The 25,181-nt window shown below is 35.6% G+C and overlaps 6 protein-coding genes across 15 annotated transcripts; 4 read left to right on the forward strand and 2 right to left on the reverse strand.

Moving 5' to 3' along the window:
• The first annotated feature begins 1,628 nt into the window (after positions 1-1,628).
• LOC101202738 (E3 ubiquitin-protein ligase RFI2) lies at positions 1,629-7,686 on the forward strand. The gene is made up of 6 exons (XM_004135551.3): positions 1,629-2,134; positions 2,439-2,608; positions 4,378-4,436; positions 5,861-5,886; positions 5,983-6,367; positions 6,747-7,686. Exons 1-6 carry the CDS (start codon positions 1,954-1,956, stop codon positions 7,213-7,215), a joined length of 1,290 nt encoding a protein of 429 aa, XP_004135599.1. The 5' UTR covers positions 1,629-1,953; the 3' UTR covers positions 7,216-7,686.
• A 434-nt stretch (positions 7,687-8,120) lies between these two features.
• Positions 8,121-13,115, reverse strand: LOC101223011 (serine/arginine-rich splicing factor SR30). 9 transcript variants are annotated; one of them, XR_970191.2, is made up of 16 exons: positions 12,963-13,081; positions 12,759-12,797; positions 12,545-12,664; positions 12,403-12,468; positions 12,182-12,256; positions 11,988-12,090; positions 11,870-11,916; positions 11,634-11,691; positions 10,899-10,948; positions 10,692-10,748; positions 10,411-10,586; positions 10,267-10,329; positions 9,232-9,323; positions 8,770-8,827; positions 8,614-8,682; positions 8,121-8,509 (listed from the first exon to the last, which is right to left on the reverse strand). XR_970191.2 is itself a non-coding variant. In XM_031880555.1 (15 exons), exons 3-15 carry the CDS (start codon positions 12,629-12,631, stop codon positions 8,450-8,452), a joined length of 939 nt encoding a protein of 312 aa, XP_031736415.1. In that variant the 5' UTR covers positions 12,632-12,664; positions 12,759-12,797; positions 12,963-13,081; the 3' UTR covers positions 8,121-8,449. The 9 variants fall into 9 exon arrangements, 8 of the variants coding, with proteins under 8 accessions (XP_031736415.1, XP_031736405.1, XP_031736417.1 ...); XM_031880555.1 differs by lacking the exon at positions 9,232-9,323 and having other exon boundaries at positions 12,403-12,438; XM_031880545.1 differs by lacking the exon at positions 9,232-9,323.
• A 1,008-nt stretch (positions 13,116-14,123) lies between these two features.
• On the forward strand, positions 14,124-15,840 carry LOC101208131 (probable purine permease 11). Its single transcript, XM_004135730.3, has 2 exons — positions 14,124-14,247; positions 14,326-15,840. Exons 1-2 carry the CDS (start codon positions 14,208-14,210, stop codon positions 15,378-15,380), a joined length of 1,095 nt encoding a protein of 364 aa, XP_004135778.2. The 5' UTR covers positions 14,124-14,207; the 3' UTR covers positions 15,381-15,840.
• On the reverse strand, positions 15,751-20,595 carry LOC101222058 (phosphoacetylglucosamine mutase). Of its 2 annotated transcripts, none has more exons than XM_031880566.1 (10): positions 20,417-20,551; positions 19,972-20,090; positions 19,620-19,882; positions 19,252-19,371; positions 18,991-19,133; positions 18,657-18,911; positions 17,741-18,156; positions 17,267-17,442; positions 16,707-16,803; positions 15,751-16,212 (listed from the first exon to the last, which is right to left on the reverse strand). In XM_031880566.1, the coding sequence occupies exons 2-10, from the start codon at positions 20,030-20,032 to the stop codon at positions 16,055-16,057; spliced, it is 1,689 nt and encodes a 562-aa protein (XP_031736426.1). In that variant the 5' UTR covers positions 20,033-20,090; positions 20,417-20,551; the 3' UTR covers positions 15,751-16,054. The 2 variants fall into 2 exon arrangements, with proteins under 2 accessions (XP_031736426.1, XP_011659880.1); XM_011661578.2 differs by having other exon boundaries at positions 15,753-16,212; positions 20,404-20,595.
• A 596-nt stretch (positions 20,596-21,191) lies between these two features.
• LOC101204590 lies at positions 21,192-23,075 on the forward strand. Its single transcript, XM_004135558.3, has 3 exons — positions 21,192-21,479; positions 21,635-21,725; positions 22,700-23,075. The coding sequence occupies exons 1-3, from the start codon at positions 21,410-21,412 to the stop codon at positions 22,833-22,835; spliced, it is 297 nt and encodes a 98-aa protein (XP_004135606.1). The 5' UTR covers positions 21,192-21,409; the 3' UTR covers positions 22,836-23,075.
• Positions 23,076-23,514: 439 nt separating this feature from the next.
• On the forward strand, positions 23,515-25,159 carry LOC101205318 (SOSS complex subunit B homolog). Its single transcript, XM_004135561.3, has 2 exons — positions 23,515-23,862; positions 24,553-25,159. The coding sequence occupies exon 2, from the start codon at positions 24,557-24,559 to the stop codon at positions 24,974-24,976; it is 420 nt and encodes a 139-aa protein (XP_004135609.1). The 5' UTR covers positions 23,515-23,862; positions 24,553-24,556; the 3' UTR covers positions 24,977-25,159.
• Positions 25,160-25,181: the final 22 nt, after the last annotated feature.

Here is a 25,181-nt window from a genome sequence, read left to right on the forward strand (position 1 = left end):
GCTTCGTCCCCTTAAAACCAAGACAACTTTCACACAAAAGTAAGCTTCAACGAACAACAATCTAGAGCACACAACTTCAAGATCTAACAAACACAATAGCCCTAGCAAAATTTGCCTCCTACATTTTAAATAAGCACGGCGGAAAAATGAAAGAAATCCTGTTTGGCGGTGACTTGAGTCCCTAGACCTATACTTAATCCGATGTACTTTGTGGTATATGGACAAATGCAAACTAAACAATAGTATGTGAGTTACAATTAGAAAATATATGTACTGATGTATGCATGTTATTGCTTTCCTACATGAATCATAAGCAATCAGGATAGAGGAGGAGAGTCTATTCTGTGATGATCATCTGAATCCATCCAACTCTCTTCATACAAAAAGGTTCTCTCAACCAATGGAATATGCTTGAGATGAGGAAAAAAGTGTTCTCTTTATTCTTTTACTCTTCTTTTCTTTAATTTACATGCAGTGGGCACCTGCAGTTTCCCATCCCATCCTTGAATTTGTATCGTACGTCGGTAAAGTAAATAACTGAGAGATTTCCTCTTATTAGTTTCCGAGCTGCATGCTGTGATCGAAGTGGGTTTGTTTTTTTTATATACATAGATGAGCTTTCATGTGTAATATATTTGTTTAAATTCTAGGTGGTTTAGCAATTAGTGTTATAAAATTGACAAATAAAAAACAAAGAAAACACGTAAAAGTTATATATATTGAATACATTTCAACAATTAGATTACCACCAAGAAAGAGATTAAAGAAGTATTGAAAAAGAGCTTAGAGAAATTGCATAATTGAAGAATTGAATATTATTCAAGATTATACATGTTTACTGTAATGCATAATTTAATATTGTATACTAATAATTAAAATAAAAGATTTACAAACAACTAATAACGTACTATACTTTGAGACAAATTATTCCAAACATGATAATTATTGAGGATTATTATCAACCCAACCAAACTCAATCATAAACCACCAAACACACATTGGTAAATCAAATTTAGAAACTTTTTTAAGTCATCCAAAAAATTAAAATTTGCAAATTTTTATTCTCTTTTTTCCTAATTAAGGTCAAACAATTCCTTTCCAAAAGGAAAACAAAATTATATGTATATTTCTTTTCCCTTTTATGAATAGTTGATATTTATTGTAATATATATTCAAAATTTAATTATTTATATTAAGGCATCTAAGTAGAGGAGACATTTGGTTTGACTAAGTCAGATTTGAAGTAAAATGTAAGTATGAGGTAAAGTGATAGTTTTGGTAGAATTTAAAGATAGGAAAAAGAATAGAAAAGTTATTAAAAGGTGTAATAAGATGATGAGGTTAAAAATTGAGAGTTGAAAGAAACGAAAAACCAACCCATTGGTTCTATCCCACACAATTAGAATTGAATTAACTAAAAGAAAGAGAGAGAGATGAAAACTGCCTTAAAAGAAACCAAAATCTCTCTCTTTCTTTGATGTTTGTATGAATTTTGAGGGAGCGGTTGATTAGAGATATTATTCTCCATACCAATAACCAATCCAACGGTCCAGAATTTAGATAAAATATACAGTGGGTTTCGTTTTTTCTCTTCCCCATCCCCAAATCCTTCTTCCCTTTTTTTATGTATCTTTGTCTGAAGGGGAAGAGGAAAAAAAAAGAAAAAAAAGAAAAGGAAAGGAAAAACCCATCTTCTCTCTCTCTCTCTCTCTCTCTCTCTCTCTCTCTCACATCTTTGTTCTTCAGAAATTCTCTCTTGGTTGTTCACCCCCCTTGTTTTCTCTTTGCTTTTCATTAAAGGAACACCCTTTTATTTACCCTTTTTCCACTTCGTTTCCTTCACCAATTCCCCCCTTCTCAACACCAACTTCATTTAATTTCCTGTTTCTGGGAACCATTCTTTTGTTCTTCAATTTCTGGATTAGGGTTTTTAGATTTGTGATTTTTGCTTACATGGGGTTGGGCAACGACGACGATGCGGTGGCTGAAGATGGTGATTATGGCGATGCTGGATGTGCTGCCGGTGGTGGGAAGTCTTTTGGTTCTGTTCCTTGCTCGATCTGTCTTGATGTTGTTGCTGATTCTGGGGATAGATCTTGGGCTAAGCTTCAATGTGGCCATCAGTTTCATCTTGGTTAGTTTTCAACTTCTAATCCTAGTTTTCAAAAGAACTTCCTTTTTTTTTTTTTTTTTTTTGCTCTTCTATCTGATTTGATTAGATTTGTGTATTGTGCGCTTCTATTTTGTTGGGATTTCATGTTGGATTTTGGGTTCGTGTGATTTTAGATCTGTTGTCCTTTTTTTTTTTTTTCTCTTCATAGTTGTTTGTGTGTGTGTTTTTTTAAAAAAAGTTACAATTGGCCTCGTCTGAAAAGGAGATGTTTACAGAATTTGGTTTTTTGAGTTAGTTGTTGATTTTGTTTCTTTTGTTATCTTAGATTGTATTGGTTCAGCATTCAACATTAAGGGGGCAATGCAATGTCCCAATTGCCGGAAGGTTGAAAAAGGTCAATGGCTTTATGCTAATGGATGTAGGTCATTTCCAGATTTTAATATGGATGATTGGACACACGAGGAAGATCTTTATGATCTAAGTTACTCGGAAATGGTAAGCAATTATTGTTTATTGATTGGTATGTGTTTCGTTGTGTGTGTGTTGATGGTAATTCTCGATCAATGGGGCATCAAGTGAAGAAAAAGTAGAAGTTAGATTAACCAGGAAGTAAGAATTTTGAAAAATATTTCCTTTCACTTTGAAAAATGTTCTTCAACAATTTTAGGGATTGCATTTTAAAAATTGATTAAAGTCGTTGTTGCAAATTGAAAACTGATTTTAGGTTACTTGCAATCTTCAAGAAGGATTTTGTTTCAAGTTTGTTGCATTCTTTTGTTAAAGTTTGTTCTTACAATGTGAGTCTGTTTCTTTCTTTTTTCTCTTTTACCACTTTATTAGACAAAACTAAACCCTTTTTCTTCTGAATTATGTGTGAGTCCACAAGTGATGCTATGTTTTCTATTAACAAATAAAACTATTTTTTCTTCTTTCATTGTGCTTTAACAACTTCACAAGTGCATTTATATACCTTTGCGACACCAAATATATGTAGCATTGAATTACACCAAGAATGAGAAAAGAGAGAATCTATTCTGGTGTGGTGTCGTGTCCTTTTGTATCTCGTGTCTTTACTACTCTAATCGATAAAACATTTAATAACTTCCAACTCTATCATATAATTTTTTTTTTCAATTGATGAATTTGTTTTTGTGATAAAGCACATTCCACCTCTGGTAAACAAGATGATTTTGTCATCTCTTTTGTATCTGTAACATATCTGAACATTTCTTAGGTTCAAGTGTACCACTATGCCAATTTTGAGAAGGCATTGGGAAGAATTTGAAAACTAGATTGTCTAGGGAATCAAAAAAAGGTTTTTATAATTATGAATACTAGTTCAATACAACCACTACAAAACTATTTAACATTGACTAGGAAGTAAGGAATTATCCCAAATTTGTAAGTGGGAATTATGAAGAAAGAAAGGTTCTTTGCTTATTCCCTTTGGGAGAATTAATTCTAACGATTTGATTTAGAGATCTTTAGCTGTCATATTTGGTTCCTAAATGTGTGTGTTTTTTTTAAAATTTTTTGGACAAAAAAGCACATGAAACCTACCCATTTGTTATGGTGGTGCTTACTGCTCATATACTACTTGACTTTTAAGATTCCATTGGTTTTCGACTTTTTTGCGTCACACCAATCTGAGCATAGCTCAAGTGATTTAAGACATACACTCTTGACCATAGGTGCGATTGTGTTAATGGTTCGAAATTTTGAATTCCCCAATCCTCAACTTGTTGTATTAGAGGGGAAAAAGGAATTCTTGCAAGTTGCAAGCTGATCAAGGAAATTCTCCTAATCCTTTTTTTAGTTGTACATGTAAGATCTTATTCATATATAATTTTGTGGGGCACATGATTTGGAAGAAAGAGGATTTTTTTGAGCATTAAGGGGTCTTGGGCGGTGTACGTTTGGGAGTCATACCACTTCAATGCTTCTTTTGAGACCATATTTGGGTTCTTTAAATTTTTTTAATACCAAAAATTTGGCTCCTTTTTCAAGCTCTTATTGTTTTTTGGTCTTTTTATTACTCATTATTGTTCTTCTTTTCTTTTCTGTTTTGTAAGTTTTATTATTTAAAAAGTCTACTGAGTGAGTAAATTATTTCCCTTTCTTTTTTTTTAATTGATTTAAAATGTGCTCAAGGCTGATTAAACCACATGCTCAACTTCTGTATGCACTAACTCACGTTTAAATGCTGGGTTTGGTAATATTAAATCTTTTATGCTAAAGTTTAGTTGCAATTTCATTTACTGCAGGCCTTCGGAGTTCAATGGTGTCCTTTTGGCAGCTTAGCTCGACTTCCTTCTTCATTTGAGTAAGTTCTGATTTACCAATTGTACATCAAGAATTTATGGCAGCTTAGCTCGACTTCCTTCTTCATTTCAGGCCTTCTTTCTTGGTTCTATTTCTGTTCTCTAAATAGATTATGTATTGTGCTTCAATACTTATGAGTAGGTCATATGATTCCTATCAGATCTTTACCTCCTGAGTTTGGAGTCTGAAGACAATTCTTTTGCAATGTAAGATGTGAGGAGTGGGAGAAGACACGTTGCTTCCTTCTATATTCTTAGGAACCCGTATGAGTTTTGGAACCTCTGCTCTAGATGGAGGAGGGAGGGCTTGATGAGGAAGCACCCCAAGCAATACCATTCCATATTGCCTTCCAATCTCAAAATCTCTTACAAATTTCTTCTGTTCAGAAAATTTTCTTGAAGGTGGCATTAATGGAAATATATCACAGGTCATTGGCCTACGAGTTAAATATGTTGTACTGAGATGGGGAAGTACAGATTCATCTTGAAGCTTTGAGGCAGTTTCCACAGAATATGCAAGGAGAATTTTAAAGAAAGATAATGCCTATTCTTACAATCTAATTATGTATCACTGATTTTGCACCAGTTCAGTTGAAGGGAACAATTTGGAAATCTAGGACTCTAGCATTACCATCAAGACCGCCACCTTTAAGAATAGTCCATGGTTGTAGAACTTAGATGTACTTTTTCCTTATTCAAGGACAGCTCTTTACGAGTACACCAGTGCCGCCTAAAGTCTTCAGAGACAGAGTTCTCCCAAAAGGCCCTCAAGTTTTGAAGAACTTAGTCTCTTCTATCCTTTATTAGGCAAGGACGCCACTCATCCTGGAGCTTCTGCTTATCTTCAGCTATTCTTATACAGAGACAAAGAGAAGCTGGTGCTTGCTAGTACCAACTTAAAAGAGAAAATTAATGGCTATAAAACCCAGTTGTTTCCCAACTGAGTCATGAAGCTGTTGGTTGGATTGTTGTAGAATCAGTGGTTCTTAACTTAAGAAATGACTGAACTTGAAAGTTCGTTACTGGAAGGTGAGGGAATCACTCACCGGGGCTACTCCTTTGGTAGCTCGCCATTGGTCAGCGCCCATATAACATGCTACTAGTCCTTGTTTGAGGCTTTCCCTTCCTCTGGTGGTGGTCTCTTCTGTGCCTGGTTCCGCCCTTGCCAACTTTGAGTGATAACAACCAGGAGATTCACATGTGCATATATGTATAAAGTTCCATTATAGGCTGTTATATGTGTTGCCTTCTGGCAGAAATTCACTACAGCTCTTCTGTTGTTGAAATTAGAAAATTATTCTCTTGAGTTAACCTTGTGAATGATGGAACTCTCTTGCCTTTTTTTTTTTTTTTTTTTTTTACTGTTTTGAAGTACAGAATTTTCCTTCTCAATGATTTGAATTTTTTTCATTTTCAACTTTTCCAGGGACGGTGACTTTTCCTCAACTGCCTGTAAGATTTCCCTTCCCCAACAATTGTTGGTCCATTTTTTAGCTTCAGTTTGGGGAAGCAACCAAATTTGACTGGGTAAATAATATTGTCGTGCAGATCATGACCTTTTGGGACAACATGCTATTTTCGCGGAGCATACAGCAGTATCATCTGCAACTCATCCTTGCCCGTATATTGCTTACTTCGGACCTATTCATCCCTCATCATCAAGTTCAAGTGCTTCTGAAGCTTCTAATTTCAGTGGTCATTGGAATGGCCCATCAGTTCCCAGTGAAATACCATCTTCTTATGCCTTTCCTGCAGTGGATCTTCATTATCAAAATTGGGAGCACCATTCACCACCCTTTTCCACAACAAACAATCGTGTTCCTGGTGCTGATCAGCCATCAGTGCCATCCGTTGCCCAAAGACCTGCTACTAGGGTCGGTTCTGAGCTACCAAGATCTGGGAGTGTATTGCATCCCTTCCTCGTTGGTCATAGGTATGTGACACAAGTGTATGCAACCACTTAAATTTCTTAGTCTAGCAATTAATAAATAAGATGCAGCATTGCCTTGCCTAGTTGTGGAGTCACTTCCCCTACCTTGTGAAGAAAAGGTCCCTCCCTTTTCTGGGTTGTGGGCAAGGAGCCCCAACACTGTGGTTCAGAATCGTGTGTGTTCCACTTTATTGTTTTCATGTTGTAAGAGTAGGACTTAGCATTCTACTTTACTCCATACAAGCTTTTAATTATCTCAAATATCAAGTGATGGTCTCTTTGCTTTCTCTCAAACAGAGAGAAACCATGTATTTGATGTGAAACCGCTTCACCTTTGAAATTATGGTGGCTTGTGAACACGATCTTCTTTTGACTCGTGCAGTTCCGGTGCAAGGGTTGGGAGCTCAGTTGCTTCCTCAATGATTCCTCCCTATCCTGGCAGCAATGCACGTGCTCGTGACCGAGTTCAAGCTCTTCAAGCATATTATCAACAACAACCTAGCACAACTGGAACCATTCGCACACCTGCAATTTCTGGTGGCAGAAGATCCAGTAACCACAGAGGGCTTTCACAAGCACCCATGGCCTCATCATCTGAGCAACCCAGTGGCTTCTATTTCTACTCTTCAGCATCGGCCGGTCGTAGTTTCCAACCGGAAAACGCCATGCCAAATCGCTTTCATGCATGGGAAAGAGAACACTTGCCTTCTTTTGGGTTGAGTCAGATCGATAGAGATCCAGGCTGGGGAGAGATTCATCAGGGTGCAAGTGTTTCTGATCCAAACATCAGGTCCAGCAGCTTTCGTCAAAGGCACGGTTCAGAGAGAACATCGTCGCAAAACTGGTCATAGACCACATCCATCATTTACTTATCGTTTTATGGTGAAGAAAAAAACTATCACTATTGATGACTCCGAAACTGAAATTTATGTAATGATTGAAATGATATGTAATGGCTGAGTCTTTGATGTGTCGATAGACTCTAAATGCTGTGAGAGCAGCCGATAAAAAAAAACGCTCGTTTCGGGCTGCCTGGTTAGTGTGATGATGGACTTTCTTGAGTTTATCTGCCCCTGGAGATCATAGAATAACCTTATGAATTGGATGGGAAAGCTGAGATTTGTATGTCACATACTTGTTCCATCCAATCCATATGATGTTCGGACTTATTTGAGAGCCTCCAGAGGGTCAGATTATTAAATTTGGTAAATGTATTCTTGCAGTGATAGTTGAAAATACAGTGTTTATTTGTAAACAATGAAATGTGTTGATTTCAGTAATGTTATGAGCAGGGCCAGCCTATGGTTTTGGATTCAAATTTATATTATGAACACATACAATTTAGTTCTCTTATGTCTCTCTTTTTTGAAAACCTTTCGTCTATTTATTGTGAAAATGTATTTGGGAAATATGTGTTGAGAAGTGCCAAATCTGATTTGTCAAAGAATTCGATCCAAAGAATTTGACCAATTTCATGCTTCGTTTGAAAACTAATCACACTTCATTTTAACCGAGGTCAAAAACAGATATCTTCACAAATTTATAAATATCTTTACGTTCCCAATGTGCGATTATTGGCAATTCTCCCCATGTTTTATCACATTAAGTTCATCTAATTTAGAAGTTTAGGGTTTATAAATTTTGTTCACTAACACATACATTTTACAAGAGTGAATCAACTTCGTTGGAAAGTACTAAAAATGACAAATAACACAACACACATCATATCAAATTAGAACATTGACAAGACAAACAGTGCTATTAATTTATCATTGGCAATGAGACTATTTTATATTTGATAATGTAAGACTTGATAACTGCTTTAAAGAAAAATACATGAAACAAAAACTAGTCATCAGAGAATATGTAATAGTAACGAAATATACTCGAAGGTGGAAGAACAGAGAACGTTAAAAGTGAAATAACCGAAGCATGTGTCGACATACAATGCAGCAACATGGCTTGGGTTAATAAAGGTCATCCATAACACATTTTACATTAAAAGTGAACCCTCCAAATATACCATTCCCTACTTTTCTCCTACGCTTTTACTGTTCCATCTGAGAGCAGCCTCACAGCAATGTCCTATTCTGAATATTGGTCCCTGGAATCAACAGATTGGCTTCGGCTTCGATCGGATCTCACCTGCTTATGTCAAAACTCGGTCAATATTACTTCCTCGTAGAAACTAACAGAAGCCATACGTTATTCATGTTTTGAGGAACATGCAAAGTCTATCAGGATATTACATTCGGTGAAAGGGATCTAGACTTGGACCGAGATCTGCTCCGACTTCGAGGTCTGCTTGCACGATGACGCTGCAATCAATGAGACAATGAGAAACATGAGAGAAGGAAAACCAGAGGAAGGGGAGGGGGGGATAATATATTCAATTTTCTACTCACAGATGAAACTGGTGATCGTGACCGTGATCTTGATCTCGATCGTGACCTTGACCTAGACCTGAAAACAGGAAACAAGGGACTTAAAGTACCCATAAGCAAAGTCTGGGTCTGCAGCTGAAGTCAAAATGATAAAATCCACATTCAACAATAACACCACATCGAAGACCAGTTTCTAATCTCAACTCAGTCTTCAGTCATATCAAACAGGTGAATAGAAGAATAGAGTTCAAGCGAATAAACAGTCAGTAGCAGACCAGGGTGAGAGCAAAGACGAAGAACATTCAAAGTAACGTAGAATTGATGTGTCTGAAAGTTTTAGATAAGTAATTATCAACTGGCCGAACAAGAGTACTACTAAACAGGCTTTTCCACAAGCGTTAGCAACAATTGGGAAATCATGAAAAAGGGAAAAGAATATCAGCGTCGAGGTTGACAGGGTGCTCATCAACGAAACTGTATTACCTCAACAACCAAAGAGTTGAAAGAAGCACATTGAGCACCACATCCCTCAAGTCCCTAACATGAAGTCCCAACTATTCCGCAAAAGCCCATATCTAGCAAAACATAAACAAACAATGATGACTTCCCAAACTGACAAACCTCTATTTTGTTAACTGGAGGCCCGAGCATATCCAAAGGAAAAAAAAAATACTTGTTTGTTTTTTATGCTTTCTTGTTTGTTTTTTATGCTTTCTTCCACCACTTCCGGAGTGAAGTTGAACAGTGTTTGTTTATTGGAGCGACATCATAAGAAAACAATTGCTAAGTGAATCATGACAATTATACAAGTGCATGGTTGAAGTCTCGCTAAGGGATTCTCAAGAAGGTTAATACGTTTGTCCTTTTAGAATGCTTGAAAACCAAAACAAAATTCAACATTCTTTGCATAAAAGCCAATGTCTACCAGCAGATTCAACTAAACCATGTATGTCTAGAAAAGCTTTAGAGCTGAATCAGTTGCCTTTTAGTAGTTCTTATTTCTTTCCTGCTTTTACATAAAAAGAGAGAACAAAAAGCATACAGCAACTATTCTCATTTTATGTTCAAAGAAAGAAGAAAGAAAAACCAAGTACGCACACTTACATAGATACACTTCATAACACTTCTCATTTCCAAAATCTGAATGTCAGAACATTTCAAAAGATGAAAAGCCAAGAAATAGATATTGTGTGGTCTCAAGAAGAAACAGATAAGGTAGTCAAAAAGTCCCTTGTATCTTTTTTCTTAACATGGAGAAAAGATGTGAACGCATAAAAGAAAAGGAACTCGGTGTGCACAATGTAATACATTAGTGAGCATTCAACACAATATTCATATTGAAGAGATACAAAAATCACGTTCTCCCCACATCTTGATCAATGTGTGCAAACTTTGATAGGGACGGTTAAAAAATCGACGTCGTTTAAAATGAATAGCACCAAAACAACAGCAACGAAAATTCAGACACTGTTCTTGGAATGGAAAATTGAATGATGTGTGTGTGGGATGAAAGCAAACCTTGATAGGGATTGTTCAGAAACCGATCGTGATCGACGAGAGTGCTTGTGCCTTGGAGATAGACTGCAAAACAAATTGTCACATCATACTAGTCTTCATGATTCGACATATAAGTCTTTATTTTGCAAGAATACTAAAACATACCTAGTGCTCCTGCCGCTATAACTACGGCTACGGCTACGGCTTCGACTTCTGCTTCGGCTCTGACTCCGGCCTCTTCCCCTGTATGGACTACGACTAGGACTTCTAGAATAATCACTTCGTCTAGAATCAAGAGATGGACTCCTGGAGTAGCTGTGTCTAGAGTCATATTCCTTCACCTGAGTGAATAGGTACACATTTTTATTTGAAAAAATAATGACAACAAAATAGAATTTAGTAGAATATATAAACAACTTCCAGTCCACATACTCCGGACAACGTACCCGTACATATGCTCGAGAAAAGGCATTCCGAAATTCAGAATCATCAAGTTTTCTAATCTGCAGCCAGATAAAAAATTATAAACATAATTAAAATAAATTATCGCAGGAACACAAAGTCCAAAACAGAGTCAGAGACTGTCAATATTAAACATGAACCAAATCTTCCAGAAAAACATCGAGAGTCGAGCCATCTAAAGTGCAACTTACAGCATATTTCATGTCATCATAGTTTGTATAATCAACTATTCCTGCCATCCCTGCACAGATTTACATAAAAATTATTCTTTAAAAAATGGTTTTCAGCACCACTAAGCATGATTTATAGAATACAAGAAATGAAGAAAATATACACAAAACTGAAACAAGCGTGAGACTGAAAACACTCAAATGTATACAATATCAACCACAAGGTAGAACTAAAAAATAAATAAAGAAAAAACATGACAGGGCATAAACAACTTGGTGCAATGGCCAATTTGGACTTCACCATGGAGATTTGGGACTAGAGTTATGTATTCAGAGAGCTCTATGAAAGGTCTTGTTGACCAAGACATGAAGAATCTATTTGTCTTACCCCAGGTACTTGTTCAAGTTGGGGATTTCAGACCTATCAACCTCATCTCTAACATGTCTTAAAGAACCTTTTCAACCAGCCTACTGTGTTCATTAATTCACATTCTTTATGAAATAGAATGTGGCAAGAAGGTAATCTAAATAGTGGCAAGAAGGTAATCTAAAAACAAGGATATTTTTTTCATAGAAAAAAATAATACGGAGGTTAATACTGCAATACTAATATCAATCTGCAATGAAGCTGTCCAAAGTCCAAACATGCACATACATTTCAAATATATTGAAAAAAAAAAACATGTGTTTAAATGACACTTGCACAGAGACAGATGTAAGAGCAAATAGAAAGAGAAATAAGTTAATAAGGCATACCACCACGATCACGGAAAACCTCAGAGAAGCAGACATCACCAGCACGACGCATGTGATCCTGAATATTATCAAATTCACATAGCAAACTCTCAATTAATAGAAAGGGTGGAGCCATACACTAATTCGTTCTCTCTAATCCGTTCTCTCTAATCGACAAAGATGCTATGATCGAGAAAAGAAATAGACAACTTACTACAGTAGCATGCCATTTTCAGAAACAGAAATAGTGTGCTTACCTTCAGGTCTTGCCATGAAGCAGAAGAAGGTAATCCAGTAACCAAAACTGCACAACAAAATATCATCACAAAACTATAATCGGACTTTCACAAAATAAAAAAGTGATAAAATACACACCCCGATAGTCAGTTCGGCGAGGAACACCACCACGACTACTTCCACTACGACTGTAACGATCCACAGAAGAAGAATGTCCCCTTCCACCATGTGCAAATTCCACCTACAAAGCAAGCATTTCAAAATTATATTCAGATATGTGGACAAGACATCACAGGCAAGTAATATCAGCAAGCCCGCGTAGCAACTAGTACCCGCAATCGACATCCATCAAACTTATACCCATCTCGGCCATAAATGGCATCTTCAGCATCACGAACATCTTCAAACTGAAAAGCAAAGAGTTTTTCCATAAGGACCACTAACAGCTCAGTGCAACTACTTAGCTTCTTTGAATACCCAAAACTCTAAAACACAATTTGAGGGTCGTAGAATTAGAAACAGGGTTCCAAATATTCCAAAATTTAAATCTCACCTCAACAAAAGCATAGCCCGGTGGTCGTGGTGGAATCTTCAAATCAATATCAACAATGGGTCCATACTGCAATTATACTAGAATTACTCATCTCAAGACAACAACAAGAAGTTTAAAATTATCAAGAACTAAAATTTCAAACCTTGTAGAACAGATCTTCTACTTCTCTCAGACGAATGTCACCAGGAAGATTCCCAACATAGATGGTACGACTGTTTCTGCTGCTCATATTCTCCTTTGATGTGAACAACAAATACAAAATCTTGAAAAAGATAAGAACAAATGTTACAAAAATCGCATCACAAAGATAGAAAAAGAACAATATACAGATTTAAAAAGGGATGAAGAAGAATAACCTATTGAGCCATGATCATAGTCATCAATCATCACCATGGCTATCAAAATTAAGACAAAATTGTAATGAAAAAGAAAATCAACATACAAAGATGACGAGATCTTCTTCTTCTTTCTTCTTTTCTAATTTTCTTCTTTCTTCTATCAAGAATCAAAGAACAAAAATTCCAAAAAGAAATGAAAATTCAAAACAGAGAAATGGGTACCTGATTATTATAAGGGCAAGAAAGAAGAAAAAAACAGAAGAGATGATTCTTGAAGAACTCTGAGTTTCTGGAAAATTCAATAGCGCATAGCGAAATCGGCCTTTTATAATGTTAAATGGAAGCTGGGGATGGAATCTAGTGTTTTCAGTACCAGTCTTCTATTTATGAGCTTAATCTTTTTACTATTTTGCCCTCCCGTGTACAACTTCCCGACCTTGGTTCAAAAGGTAATTTCACCATCCCACTTTGTTTAAATGATACTAATAAATAAATGTCATTCAATTTATTGATTATTTCCAATATCTTTATCATATCTTATTCTTTCTAATTTATATCGTGAATTTACCGAATGTGCAAGACCATACACCTTTCTCTTGTCTTTGCTCCCCCTTTCGTTTTTAGTAGGGATAAGAGGAAGATTTTTTTTTGCCTATTTTGTTCTTTTTTAATAATTAGCTTGACTCAAAATAAATATTGATTGGGAAGAAAATAAAATCGTAGGAGTTTGAATATTTGACCTCACTTAACTATTCGATTTCGTATATATAGTTAAATCACTAACTGACCTAAAAGTTTAAGTTTAGACGTGAAAACAATTTTAAGACTCGAAAAAAATGCTAATTAGTTAACTTTAGTATTATTTTCTAGTAAACAAAATTAGTTTTGGTATCACGTTTTTTATCTTAGTATTTAGGTTTATTTTTTAATATTACTTGTAATTAATATCAAATACAAGACTATTTTCTTTGCAATAATCTTATTCGTAAATATAATTTTTTACGAGACATTTATAAAATCTCAACCCAAATGGACCTTTTTTTTTTAAGATAAACAATGTTATCCATGTCTTTGTCTTGCTTAGTTTACATAGTTGGAGAGGTTATTACATATACCATTAGCCAACAATTCTTGACATTTTCTCATTTTGTTTCCCTTATTTGTGATCCTCATTCATACAACTCCTCATCATATAATTCAATAGGGTCATTAATCAGTGTTTCAAAAACATGGCCAATTCAAACTTGTCTAGTGGACTTTCATTCACCACTCCCAATAAAAGCACTTCAAAGTTTGACAATGGAGTAATCATGTCTACAATTGCAGTCAAACCCCAAGAAATCCTTGTGAGTTTTAATGTTTATAAAGTCATTTCCCCTTCACTTTCTTGGCATCCAAATACATTTCTTTTCTCAACTTCAATTCACATACAAATCCTTTGTTCATCCCAAAAGCCTCAAGATCCCCATGGATGAGGCTATTGAACTAACTCAAGTTCATAGAAGAGGTATAACCTTTTTTAACAAGATTTTTTTCTCTTTCTTTCCTTTTTTTCTTTTGTTTAACTCATATGGATTTTGATCAGGTAACCAAAGAGAGCAGAGTTCAAACAAAACTCGAAAACTCGAACGGTATACGTGGTGGAGTCGCATCGGTATCTACACTGTTTTTCTTGTGTGTGGGCAATCTGCTGCAACTCTTTTGGGAAGACTTTATTATGACAAAGGAGGGAATAGCAAATGGATGGCTACATTGGTTCAATCAGGTGGCTTCCCAATTCTTCTTCCTCTCCTTTGCTTTTTTTCCCAACCCACCAAATCTTCCTCCAAACAGCCCAATTTCCTCACATTTTCCTTCATTTGCTTTGCTTTTGGCCTTCTTTTGATAGGAGACAACTTGATGTATTCTTATGGTCTTCTCTATCTTCCTGTCTCTACTTACTCACTTCTTTGTGCAACCCAATTGGCTTTCAATGCACTTCTTAGCTTCTTTCTCAATGCTCAAAAGTTTACTCCTTACATACTCAACTCCCTCGTCCTCCTCACCGTTTCAGCTTCCCTTCTAGCATTCAACTCTGAGTCTGATACCACGACTCACTCTAGTAAGGGAAAGTACGTAATCGGGTTCCTTTGCACACTTGGTGCATCTGCTACTTATTCATTGTATCTTTGTCTTCTTCAAGTGTGTTTTGAGAAGGTTATAAAGAGGGAAACATTCTCCGTAGTGTTGGATATGCAAATATACCCTTCATTTGTGGCGAGTTGTGGTTGTGTTGTAGGACTTTTTGGAAGTGGTGAATGGCGAGGCTTGAGAGACGAGGTGAGGGGATATGAAGAAGGGAGAGTTTCCTATTTTATGACTTTGGTTTGGACTGCAGTGACATGGCAAGTCTCTTCCATTGGTTTGTTGGGGTTGATTTTTGAAGTGTCTTCATTATTCTCTAATGTGATCAGCACATTGGCTTTGCCTGTGGTTCCAATTCTAGCAGTGATATTTTTCCATGACAAAATGAATGGGGTGAAGGCTATGGCTTTAGTGTTGGCTCTTTGGGGATTTGTTTCCTATATTTATCAGAATTATCTCGATGAGTCTAAAGCCAAGGCAAACCAACAAAGTGCTGATAATGTAAGTGCAGTTTGATAAATCCGATTTGAGTTTGATCCCACAAATCATCCAACCAAGTCCCAAGAGCAAGGGAGGAGTCGAACCACCTAAGAAGAATAAGAAAGAAGATTACAGTGAAACAGTTTTAGCATATGTTTTAGTTTGTTAGATTTTTTTTAGTAAGTTGTGGGGAAGATGCTACTGAACTGTTTTTAACATAGGTTTTAGTCTGTTGGGTTTTGTTTTAGTAAACCGTGTAGATGAAGGATTGAATCTATAGTGTAGAGAAGGCATGTTAATGAACTAAGTTCACTTTGGCTTTTCAAATAATGTTTTGAATGCCCATGTAATTTGGCATCCAAATAATAGCTTTTTGAAGAGAAAGAAACCAAACCCAGTTCTAAAATATATCAACAAACCAATGGTATGAAAAGTCTGTTCAGTTCCAATGTCACCTTGTGGAGAATGCAAAACCATACATTTCAAAAAGAAAAAAGAAACACTTGCTGATGAAGCATAAAGAATGAGTTACACTTCAGCGATTATTACACTAAGAAAATAGTTAAACTTCAAGTCCACAAGTTAACAAGCATAAACAAAAAGAATCACATCCCAATTTGTACTAGGAAAAAAAATTAACACATGTCAGAAGCTGATAACAGTTATGTGGAACCATCATCTGTTTATTTGTCATTGATTAATCTGTTTGCTTAATTTGAGCTGCCAACCCCAAGGAATTGGTCTACTAGTTTTGCAACGGAGGTTGCTAGATCATCTGCTGCTTCCTGTGTGGATGCCTCCGCATAGACACGAATGACATCCTCGGTTCCTGATGGCCTTATGAAACAGCGTCCTTGAGGATATTTGGCTGCAACAAAAGATGAATCCAATCCGGAACATTAGTGCTTGAAGAAAAGGTATGAGATAGTGAATCTATAGCTGATCAAGAGTCCAATTTCAAAGAAGAAACAATCTCATAATGTGGGAAACAGTCCATCTAGTTTAGTTGGAATGGAATATAAGAAGCATCTCCTATTCAAAAATCCAAACAACAACAAAAAAAATACAAGAACTTGCAACAGGATGGTGAATTGCGAAGAGGGGAAATAATTACATAATTTTGAAGTTGGACCTCCAGAGAGAAGCAAAGAGAAAACACAACAGAATCACAAATCTCACTAGGATCTGTTCAAACATCCGAATCACATGGATGCTATTGTTGATCTAAAATAGGCCAACCGGTTGTCTTAAAAGAGACAATAAAAGTCAAAAACCAAAAGAGACTGTAAAAAGGTGATGAAAGATAATTACGCAGTGTCATTTGAAACTTGCAACAAAATTAACTAAGCGAATTAAGATTACCTATTTCTGAATTGATTGCTTCTTGTAGCCCAGGTGGCTTCACAACTTCGGTTTCTGCATTGGATGTCTCAACCGCAGTTCTGTCAACAACTTTCACCTGCAAGTTAACAAAGAAAATTTATGATGAACTAACTCTACATCAAGAGTAAAAACCCAACACCAAGTTAAACTCCGAAAATACCGTCCAAAAGAGAGCTCACTCTAAGCCTCTAAATACAGAACACTGATAACATGTTACTCAACCAACATAAATTTTGCCTCTTATCTCTAAAAAATAAAAAATGAAGTACAATAGTGTTGAAAATAATTGTACAAAGAGTATTTGTGTAATGTTTATACCCTTGTTTATTTCCTTTTTTGTCAAAGTCCATTGTGGTGTATAAATATTCCATCCCTTGTATTCTTTTGATTATAAGAAAAATATACAAAAGACTCATATCGTGGTTTTTTCTCCCTAAACTAGGGTTTTCCACATGTACCCCTTGTTATTCTTTCTTCTTCTTCTTTAATTAATTTTTATTAGTAAACTCGCTTCATAACAGTGAAACAGTCAAACAAACCTTAAGCTGCCTACTTGGTAAGTCTTGATAAAGCTCACTCCATTTATGTATCGACCAATTTCTGTGTTGTAGAATAGCCTCAACTAGAAGCAAGCCACTCAGAGCATCTCCCACGGCTTGGTTGATCAAGCGGGTGACGGCCAGTAACCTTAAGGCCGCCTTGTGTGATTCCGAACCTGAAATGGATAATAAAGTAGCTTTCACAATCAAAGTATAGTTGTTAGGATCCTGATTGTATGATACTATAAAAAGAAAACTAGTCTTTAGGGATAGTGGCTTACGAGTTGGCTCTCTTTCCCAACCAAATCTTAATACCCAATATGTTTCCTCCCTCAAATTTCTAAACTTCCTCTCCATAATAATCACTCCACCCTAACAAACTCCTCAAACAATTACTAGTACAATAGCCTATTATTCATAATAAAACCTCCAACAGTGATTCAACCAAATAATAAATACAATGACTAATCTTACCTGCAGATACATCAGATAGCTCCCAACAAAGGGGTTGTAACACAGAAATGCAGTTATCTGAGAACAAAATAGTTCCATGACCATTTGCTTCAAAATAGATCCCAATGTCATAGTCAGCAGCTTTCTCATGTAAGTACTTTACTCCTGTTGGAGTGAATACTACTTCAAGTCCCAACTCTTTAAGATATTGAGTTGATGCTCCATTAGCATAAGCAGTTTGCACAACACCAAGGGTGGGCTGAAAGTCAATTTTGGTGGCTTTGGTCCTTGCTGCCAAAATTGTTAACTGTTCCTTGATGAATATAGCAAATAAAGATAATATCTTGTCCCCATCAACAAGATTGATCCTATTGCTACTTTCTGATGGCACAGTAAAATATACTAGTCGATCAGCATCTCCATCAAAACTAGCACACCTGAAAAGCTAGAAGCACCTAAGCATTCAGTATTGCCTCCGATTAAGCTTGTTATCCTTCTCAACCATGAAAAGATATAGATTGAACTTGTTATGACTAAAAATTGATATCTATCCCAAGGGTTCATTATGATAATGGTAGGAAAACCAAGGGAGCTATTCTGTATGACACAAAGCTAAAATGCAAGTGGAAATTCGTATTTTATCAACAAACTATAACCAGGATGACAGTTACCTACTTATAACTTCAAAAGATTCAAAAGATGTCAATAATGTGGAGTGTGAGTAACATTATGCAAGGGAAAAGAGTATTGTTGCAATTTGCACCTACCAGGTTGCCATATTAACCAAATATTTGTTTACAAAACCAAAGATTATTTCTATTAGTGGAAGATCAAGATCTCTCTCAAGTGATATGATGTGCAAGTGTCAGCAACATCATCATAAAATTTTTCATAACCACAATAAGCTATATTAATCAACAACATACCAATGACTAACCTGATCCCAACATCTTGTGAACCAATGCCAAGTGGAACTATCTTCTCTTTCTGAACAAAATCAGCACCCACTCCTTCATTGAGTACACCTTCTCCTTTTCCTGAATTACGAATCTCAATAGCTAGACCATTCAACATTTCCTTCAAAATTTCTAATTTTTGTCCACCAACACCATTAGCCCCATCAACAACCAACTGGTTATCCCAATCTTTCAGTTTCAGTTCACTGTTATTTGGTTTTGAATTCAACAAGCACCTATCGAACATAGAAGTCCTTTCACAAAGAAGTCCACCAAATAAACCAATTTCTCATCTACGTAAATGAAATAAACAACCTGAAGGAGCTTGAGAGCTCATGGAAGTAATCAAGTTCTGATCCTTTCAAGCCTTTATTCCGAACATGAACCATCCAATGCAACTGTGGGGTCGTCAAAATTCCCAAATCATGAGCAACAACCCCAATGATTGAGGCAATTCCCTTCATCAAGTTTAACAGTTCAAGTGAACAAAATGAACATTATTTCAACCAAGAATAAACGAAAAAGATAACAGCACAAGAACGAGATGAAATATTATTTCAAATGAAGGGCAAATACATGTTTGGCAGCATCAAGTAGCACTTCTCCACTTGGCCTCGTATCTCTTGCGACCAGAACTTGAGCTGATTTTGATCCATCTAATAAGATATTTTCCTTCTCCGCAAATTCAATGATTAACTGCTCGTCAATTTAATTACATCGAACATCTTAGGTTCCATGTCCAATTATGTTAACGCAAATAAATGAGAAATAATGACAAACTCACTCTCTGCATAATAGTAATAACTGAAAAAAAAAAAAAAAAATGCCCCCTCAACTTTCTTCCTCGATGGGCCAGTCTCCAATTTCACCCTCATCATTTGTTAATCAAATAAGAAAAAACTAAGAAAACCAAGGCATTGTTGATTTGTAATTGATAGCCATACTTGAACGAGATCTTCCGAGGAAGACGCATTGGCCAGGGCATTGGCGAAGGGTTCCCAGTCTTGGGTGAGCATCCCACCACTCGGGTCAGCGACTTTTACCCCATTATCAGATACTTTGTTGTGAGAGGCTGTTATCATCAATCCAATCAGTTTCCCAGTTTTCAATGCTCTCAAAGCCGCTAGAATTCCCACCCTATACATCGTCGATAGAAGCACCGACGCATCTTCCCTAAAACCTGCCGTTCCATAAGATAACCTCACTCCTAACAACGAAAAAAAAAAAAAAACAAGAATCAGAAGCTATGAACAATGGTTGTTGTAAGAGAAGATGGAGAAAAATGAGGAAAATAACCTTGAGGAGGTGGAAAGCGATCAGATTCCTTAAGAAGAAGATCACGTTGATTGTCGTCCATGACCTCTAATTTGTAATAGTCTCTAAGCAAATTAGCTTCACTACCGCTATTGGTCTCACTGAATCCATTACAATGAAACAAAAATCAGAGAGAAATACAACAAGTAAATAAGGATAGTTCAAAGTTCAAATAACTGTATTACACAATCATTTAGTATTCCATTCTTTAACTAATTCAATTAAAAAAATTTACTTGTTTCCATACACAATATCACAATCAAACTAAAACCCAACAGGCTAAAAGAGGTTAAAAGATGAATGGTCAATTCAATTCCAGGATCAGAAAACACAAAGAAATGGATACTGATTATCATAATTTTTTTTAAAAAAAAATGGATCTGGAAGAAAAAAAAAGGAAGTTAAGAACTAAACCTTTGAATCTTACTCGCCCGAAGAGGAGAAACGTAAGAATTTAGAGAGATTTATAAGAACCGAAGCTCGAAGGTGATTTGTACGGACGGCCTAAAAAATGGCCTAGATTTGAAAACTAATGAAAACTAGCTCACCATTTTGTTAATTTACCAATTTTTTCTTGGAAACCATTTAACTTACAACATCACTCGATCTATAATGCTCGATATTTAATATTCTATACTCTATATTATGTACTAGATTCTAGATCCTCGATCTTTAATACTAGAATCTCGATACTCGTTGCTCAATAAACAATATTTGAAGAAATGTTTTAGAAATTGAAAGAATTTTTTTATAAAAATTATAATAACTAACTTCTAATACACTAAATACTATCTTATAGTCTTCCGATACAATATTTATTATTTGCTACTTTTATTTTTCTGTTGTAGTGTTACTATCTTCTTTTCAAACTAAATAATACACATTATGATTTAAACGAAAATAACTCATAATCAAACTATAATAACGAACTTCTAACTCCAATCGTCCTGACATTTCTATATTATATGATTTATATTTGTGAACTTTATTTTAGGCATCATTTTTATGATAACATTAAAAAATATATTATTTAATAAAGAATCGTAAAAAATAACAAATTTAATCAAATATTTACGTAAAAATTTCACAATCTATCGGTAAAAAATCATAAATTTTACAAATAACTAACTAAGATGTAAGAATTCAATTTGTAAGAGTGGGAATATTTTAAAGGTAAGAACGTAAAGAACATAAATTTGTTAATGTTTATTATTTGAGCTGCGTGGTTTCTTCTTCCCCGCCCGCCGCCCACTGATTTTCAAGCGTTTGGCAAATTCGACTTTCCTTCCTTTCCTTTCTTTGACAATAAATATAAAATATCTCGCTCTTCTTTCGCCATTCTCACATTTTCCGAACCCTCCGTATTTTCTCTCCTCTCTTTCTCTTCAATTTCCTTCGCCGATTTCTCTTCCCGTCATCCATGGCTGAACCCAAGGGCAAACTCGAATCTCTCAGGGACTGGGTTTCCGAGCACAAGCTTCGCACCGTCGGTATAAATCAACTTATCCCTTCCTCTCCTCCATTTCCTTTTGTTGATTTCTCCGATTGATTGATCGACTATGTTTAATCTTTTTTTTTTTTTCTTTTTGATTTGGGGTTACGGTTTTGGGTTATAATTGAACTTTTGTTGTTGTTTTGTGTGAAGGGTCTTTGTGGCTTAGCGGTATTGCGGGTTCTATTGCGTACAATTGGTCTCAACCAAATATGAAGACCAGTGTGAAGATCATCCACGCTAGGTGAGTTTCTAATTTTATGTGTTTGATTGTTGATGTTGATGTTCTTCTTTAATTCTGGATTTGAGATTCTGCTATTGCTGATTATTTATGGAGTTTTTTTTGTTTATTATTATTATTCTGGAATGAATTGATGTTGAATTAACCTTTTCGGATGAAAGTTTTTGAAAACCTACCCTCTTTTGGGGATCTTGTCGCGGTGTGAAAACTTGAGGAAATTCTGAAGCTTTTGGGTCCTTGGCTTTGTTTGAATGGATGTTTTGGATGGCTTGAGAAAGGTTAAATTTTGATAATTGAGTTAATGATTTTGTAAGGAGAAAAATTGCGGTTTCTCCCTAACAAACAACAACTTGATTTTGTGTTTGTTCTAGAATTCTGGAAACTGTAATCGGAAACAGCTTCCAGGAAAACCTTGAACCTTTTTCCCCAAAACACTCTTAGCTTTTGCCTTCTGTGCTTTTGTGCGTTCATCACTTTTTGGTGTCTTCATGGATTAGAGCTTTGGCTTTTTCTTTATAAAAAAAAAAAACGATTCAAGGACAAATTTAAACAATTTTTTTACAATCTTTAACTATATGATCAGAAGTAATTGCATGTATTGAACCAATCTTCTTTCATTCATTAAAATTTTAAAATACATTGTCTAATTATTGGAAATGCGAGACACGCCTTCAATGTAGCTCTTCGCATTATTTCATTTTCTTGGTAGGACTATTACATTTGAGATTTCAAACACAGACTACCAATAGAAGGTCGATAAAATTTTGTAAATGATGTATTGGGGATCTAAACTGAAAAACTTGACAGAAGTTTGAGTGCAAAAGTCCACAGTTTTTTGTTTCGTTTCAGTTCAGATGTAAAGAATAGAAGTTTTTCATTACAGAACATTTTAAATGGTTTATTTTTGCATTATTTTCCACGTTTCTCTGAATGAGTTTCAATCCTGATGTGTTATGGTTCTTCAAATTTACTGTCAGGTTGCACGCACAGGCTTTGACCTTAGCTGCTCTTGCTGGCGCTGCAGTCGTTGAATATTATGAACACAAATCAGGAGCGAAGGCTGAGCGATACGCCAAGTTCCTTCCAATTGATAACTACTCACACAAGGAATAATTTTTTTTTTGTTTTTTCTTCTCATTCTACCCTGGAGGGTAATAAAATAGTTTCATTCTGAGGCTTAGAATTCTTACTGCTCCATTCTTTTTTTAGTTTTATTTTCTTTTCACCAATTTGGCAAATATCAATACTTCAGATGCTCAATTCATGAAAGAAATTTCTTTGTAAACATGGAGAGGTGAATACTCTTGTATTATGAATGAAATGTTTGGTTTATTTCTGAAGAGTTCTGTTCCATTTGGTCTTAAGACTCTCACCTCGACCTTATCTTATGACTTACAATGTTCTTCTATATCATGCATGTGTAATTTCCTCCTCCCGAATTAACAAAGACTTGGGACGGTTGGTGTAAACAGCTACACTTCAATGAAAAATCGAATCGAATCTCAAATTTTAAGGTTGATTGATCATTGTTTGAACAATTCTCTTTCTTCTAGTAGTTGATTTTTGCTTCTCCAAATTAAACAACAGTGTCCAACATACTTTTTAAAAGAAGAATTAGGACTTGTTAAAATGTTGAAAGTCAGTAGTGCAAGTAAATAGAAAATGTTGTTGATTATGTAGTTGCAAATGTTAGCAAGATTAAAATATATTAGTTTGAATTGACCAACTTTACAAGTTTCAATAATTCCATGCATTCCCTTTTTACTATTCTTCTCGTTTCTTCAAAGTAAAACAAACATTGGATATAGACAAACATCTTCAACAAAAATCAATTTTGTTTAATCTACTTCTCTATCAAATTCGAATCAAAACAATAATTCCAACTTGTAATTTCGAGAAAATAGATAAAAATGCAACGGTGAGTATGAAAAAAATCTGTAGATTCTAAAAAATGTAATGCTGAGTAAGCTCACCGAAAGAAATCCTCCTGGGCAGTTCCGGTGGCAGTTCTCACCCTCCCCAGTCTTGGGCCGCTCCGTGGGTTTTGTATTAGTCGAGTACATCATAAAGTAGCGGTTGCAGATTCGTGCTCTCGGATGCGGCATCCCTTCTTCTTCTAGCCTTCTTAGTAGATCGATCGGTAAGAGTTCGTCTTGAGCCTTCCAATTTCTTTATCGCCCTTTGTTCTTTTTTTTTTTCTTTTACAAGTTAATCCCAAAAGTTTTAGCTCTACCTTTTTCTTCCATATATATTTATTTTGAAAAAGTTTTATGATCATCAGTATCCTCCCTTGTGTTTTCTAATCAAAGTTAGAATTGAATCACCCATTCACTTTTTAACCTCTCTTTGCCTGTTGGGTTTTAGTTTGATTGTGATATTGTGTATGGAAACTGCTAAAGTTTTTTAATTGAATTGAATGGAAAACTTGATGATTGTGTGGTATTGTTATATGTGTTTTTGTCTGTTTTTTGCTTCATTGTAATGTTGCCTGATTCAGTACTACACATTAGAGGTGATGAACAAAAATCAACATGATCTCCTTATTAGGAAATCTGATCACTTCCACCTCCTCGAGGTTGCTTTCTCCATTTCTCCATCTTCTCAAGGAACTTCGTTATTGTTTTCCATTTTGTCTGGAAAAGTTCTATCACAGTAAGGAATTAGAAGCGTCCTCTACCTGTTTGTCGAAATGACTGAGTGAAGTTTTTGAACCTTCCATGTATGTTTGCTTTAGTTGAGATCACATAAGGCATTTACAAATTGCATCACCAAATCCAGTTTTTTATTGAATACTATTTGGTTGTTTATTTGAGTGAGTTGAAATGGGCAGATAAATGATGATACCTCTCAAGGATTTGGTGCCAGCAGCCCAGAACAAAGTGAATACCCAATTCATAGTTTTGGAGAAAGGCATGACAACGATGGAAGGACAAAACAAGGTATGCCAATCACTGGTGGCCGACGAGACAGCAGCGGTTCACTTCCAGCTATGGGGAGATGAATGTGATGTTGTTGAGCCGAGCGACATTATACGGTTAACGAATGGGATATTTTCGTACAGTCGAAACAATAATCTGGTGCTGAGGGCAGGGAAGAGAGGGAAGATTGAGAAGGTAGGAGAGTTCAAGATGGTGTTCGTAGAGACACCAAATATGAGTGAGATCCACTGGGTTCCAGACACCATTAACTCCAACAAGTATGTGAAAGAATCTGTTTTATCTCCTTATTCTCGCATCTTTCCTCCCATTCGTTGATAGTCTTATGCTGGTTGGTTGTAGACCAAATTTGAGAAAGAAAGGTCAAGGAAAGAGTAGATGCACAAAAACATCTTGATTCTTAATGCAAATGGTTTATTGCAAAAACAGGAATTATCTTTGTACAGATTTGAAAGTTAAATTTAAATTTATAGTTTATTCAATAAGTATGATTTATACTTCGATTATGTTGTTTATTCAATTT

The sequence above is a fragment of the Cucumis sativus genome, chromosome 1, assembly GCF_000004075.3.
Source record: "Cucumis sativus cultivar 9930 chromosome 1, Cucumber_9930_V3, whole genome shotgun sequence".
Classification (NCBI taxonomy): domain Eukaryota; kingdom Viridiplantae; phylum Streptophyta; class Magnoliopsida; order Cucurbitales; family Cucurbitaceae; genus Cucumis; species Cucumis sativus.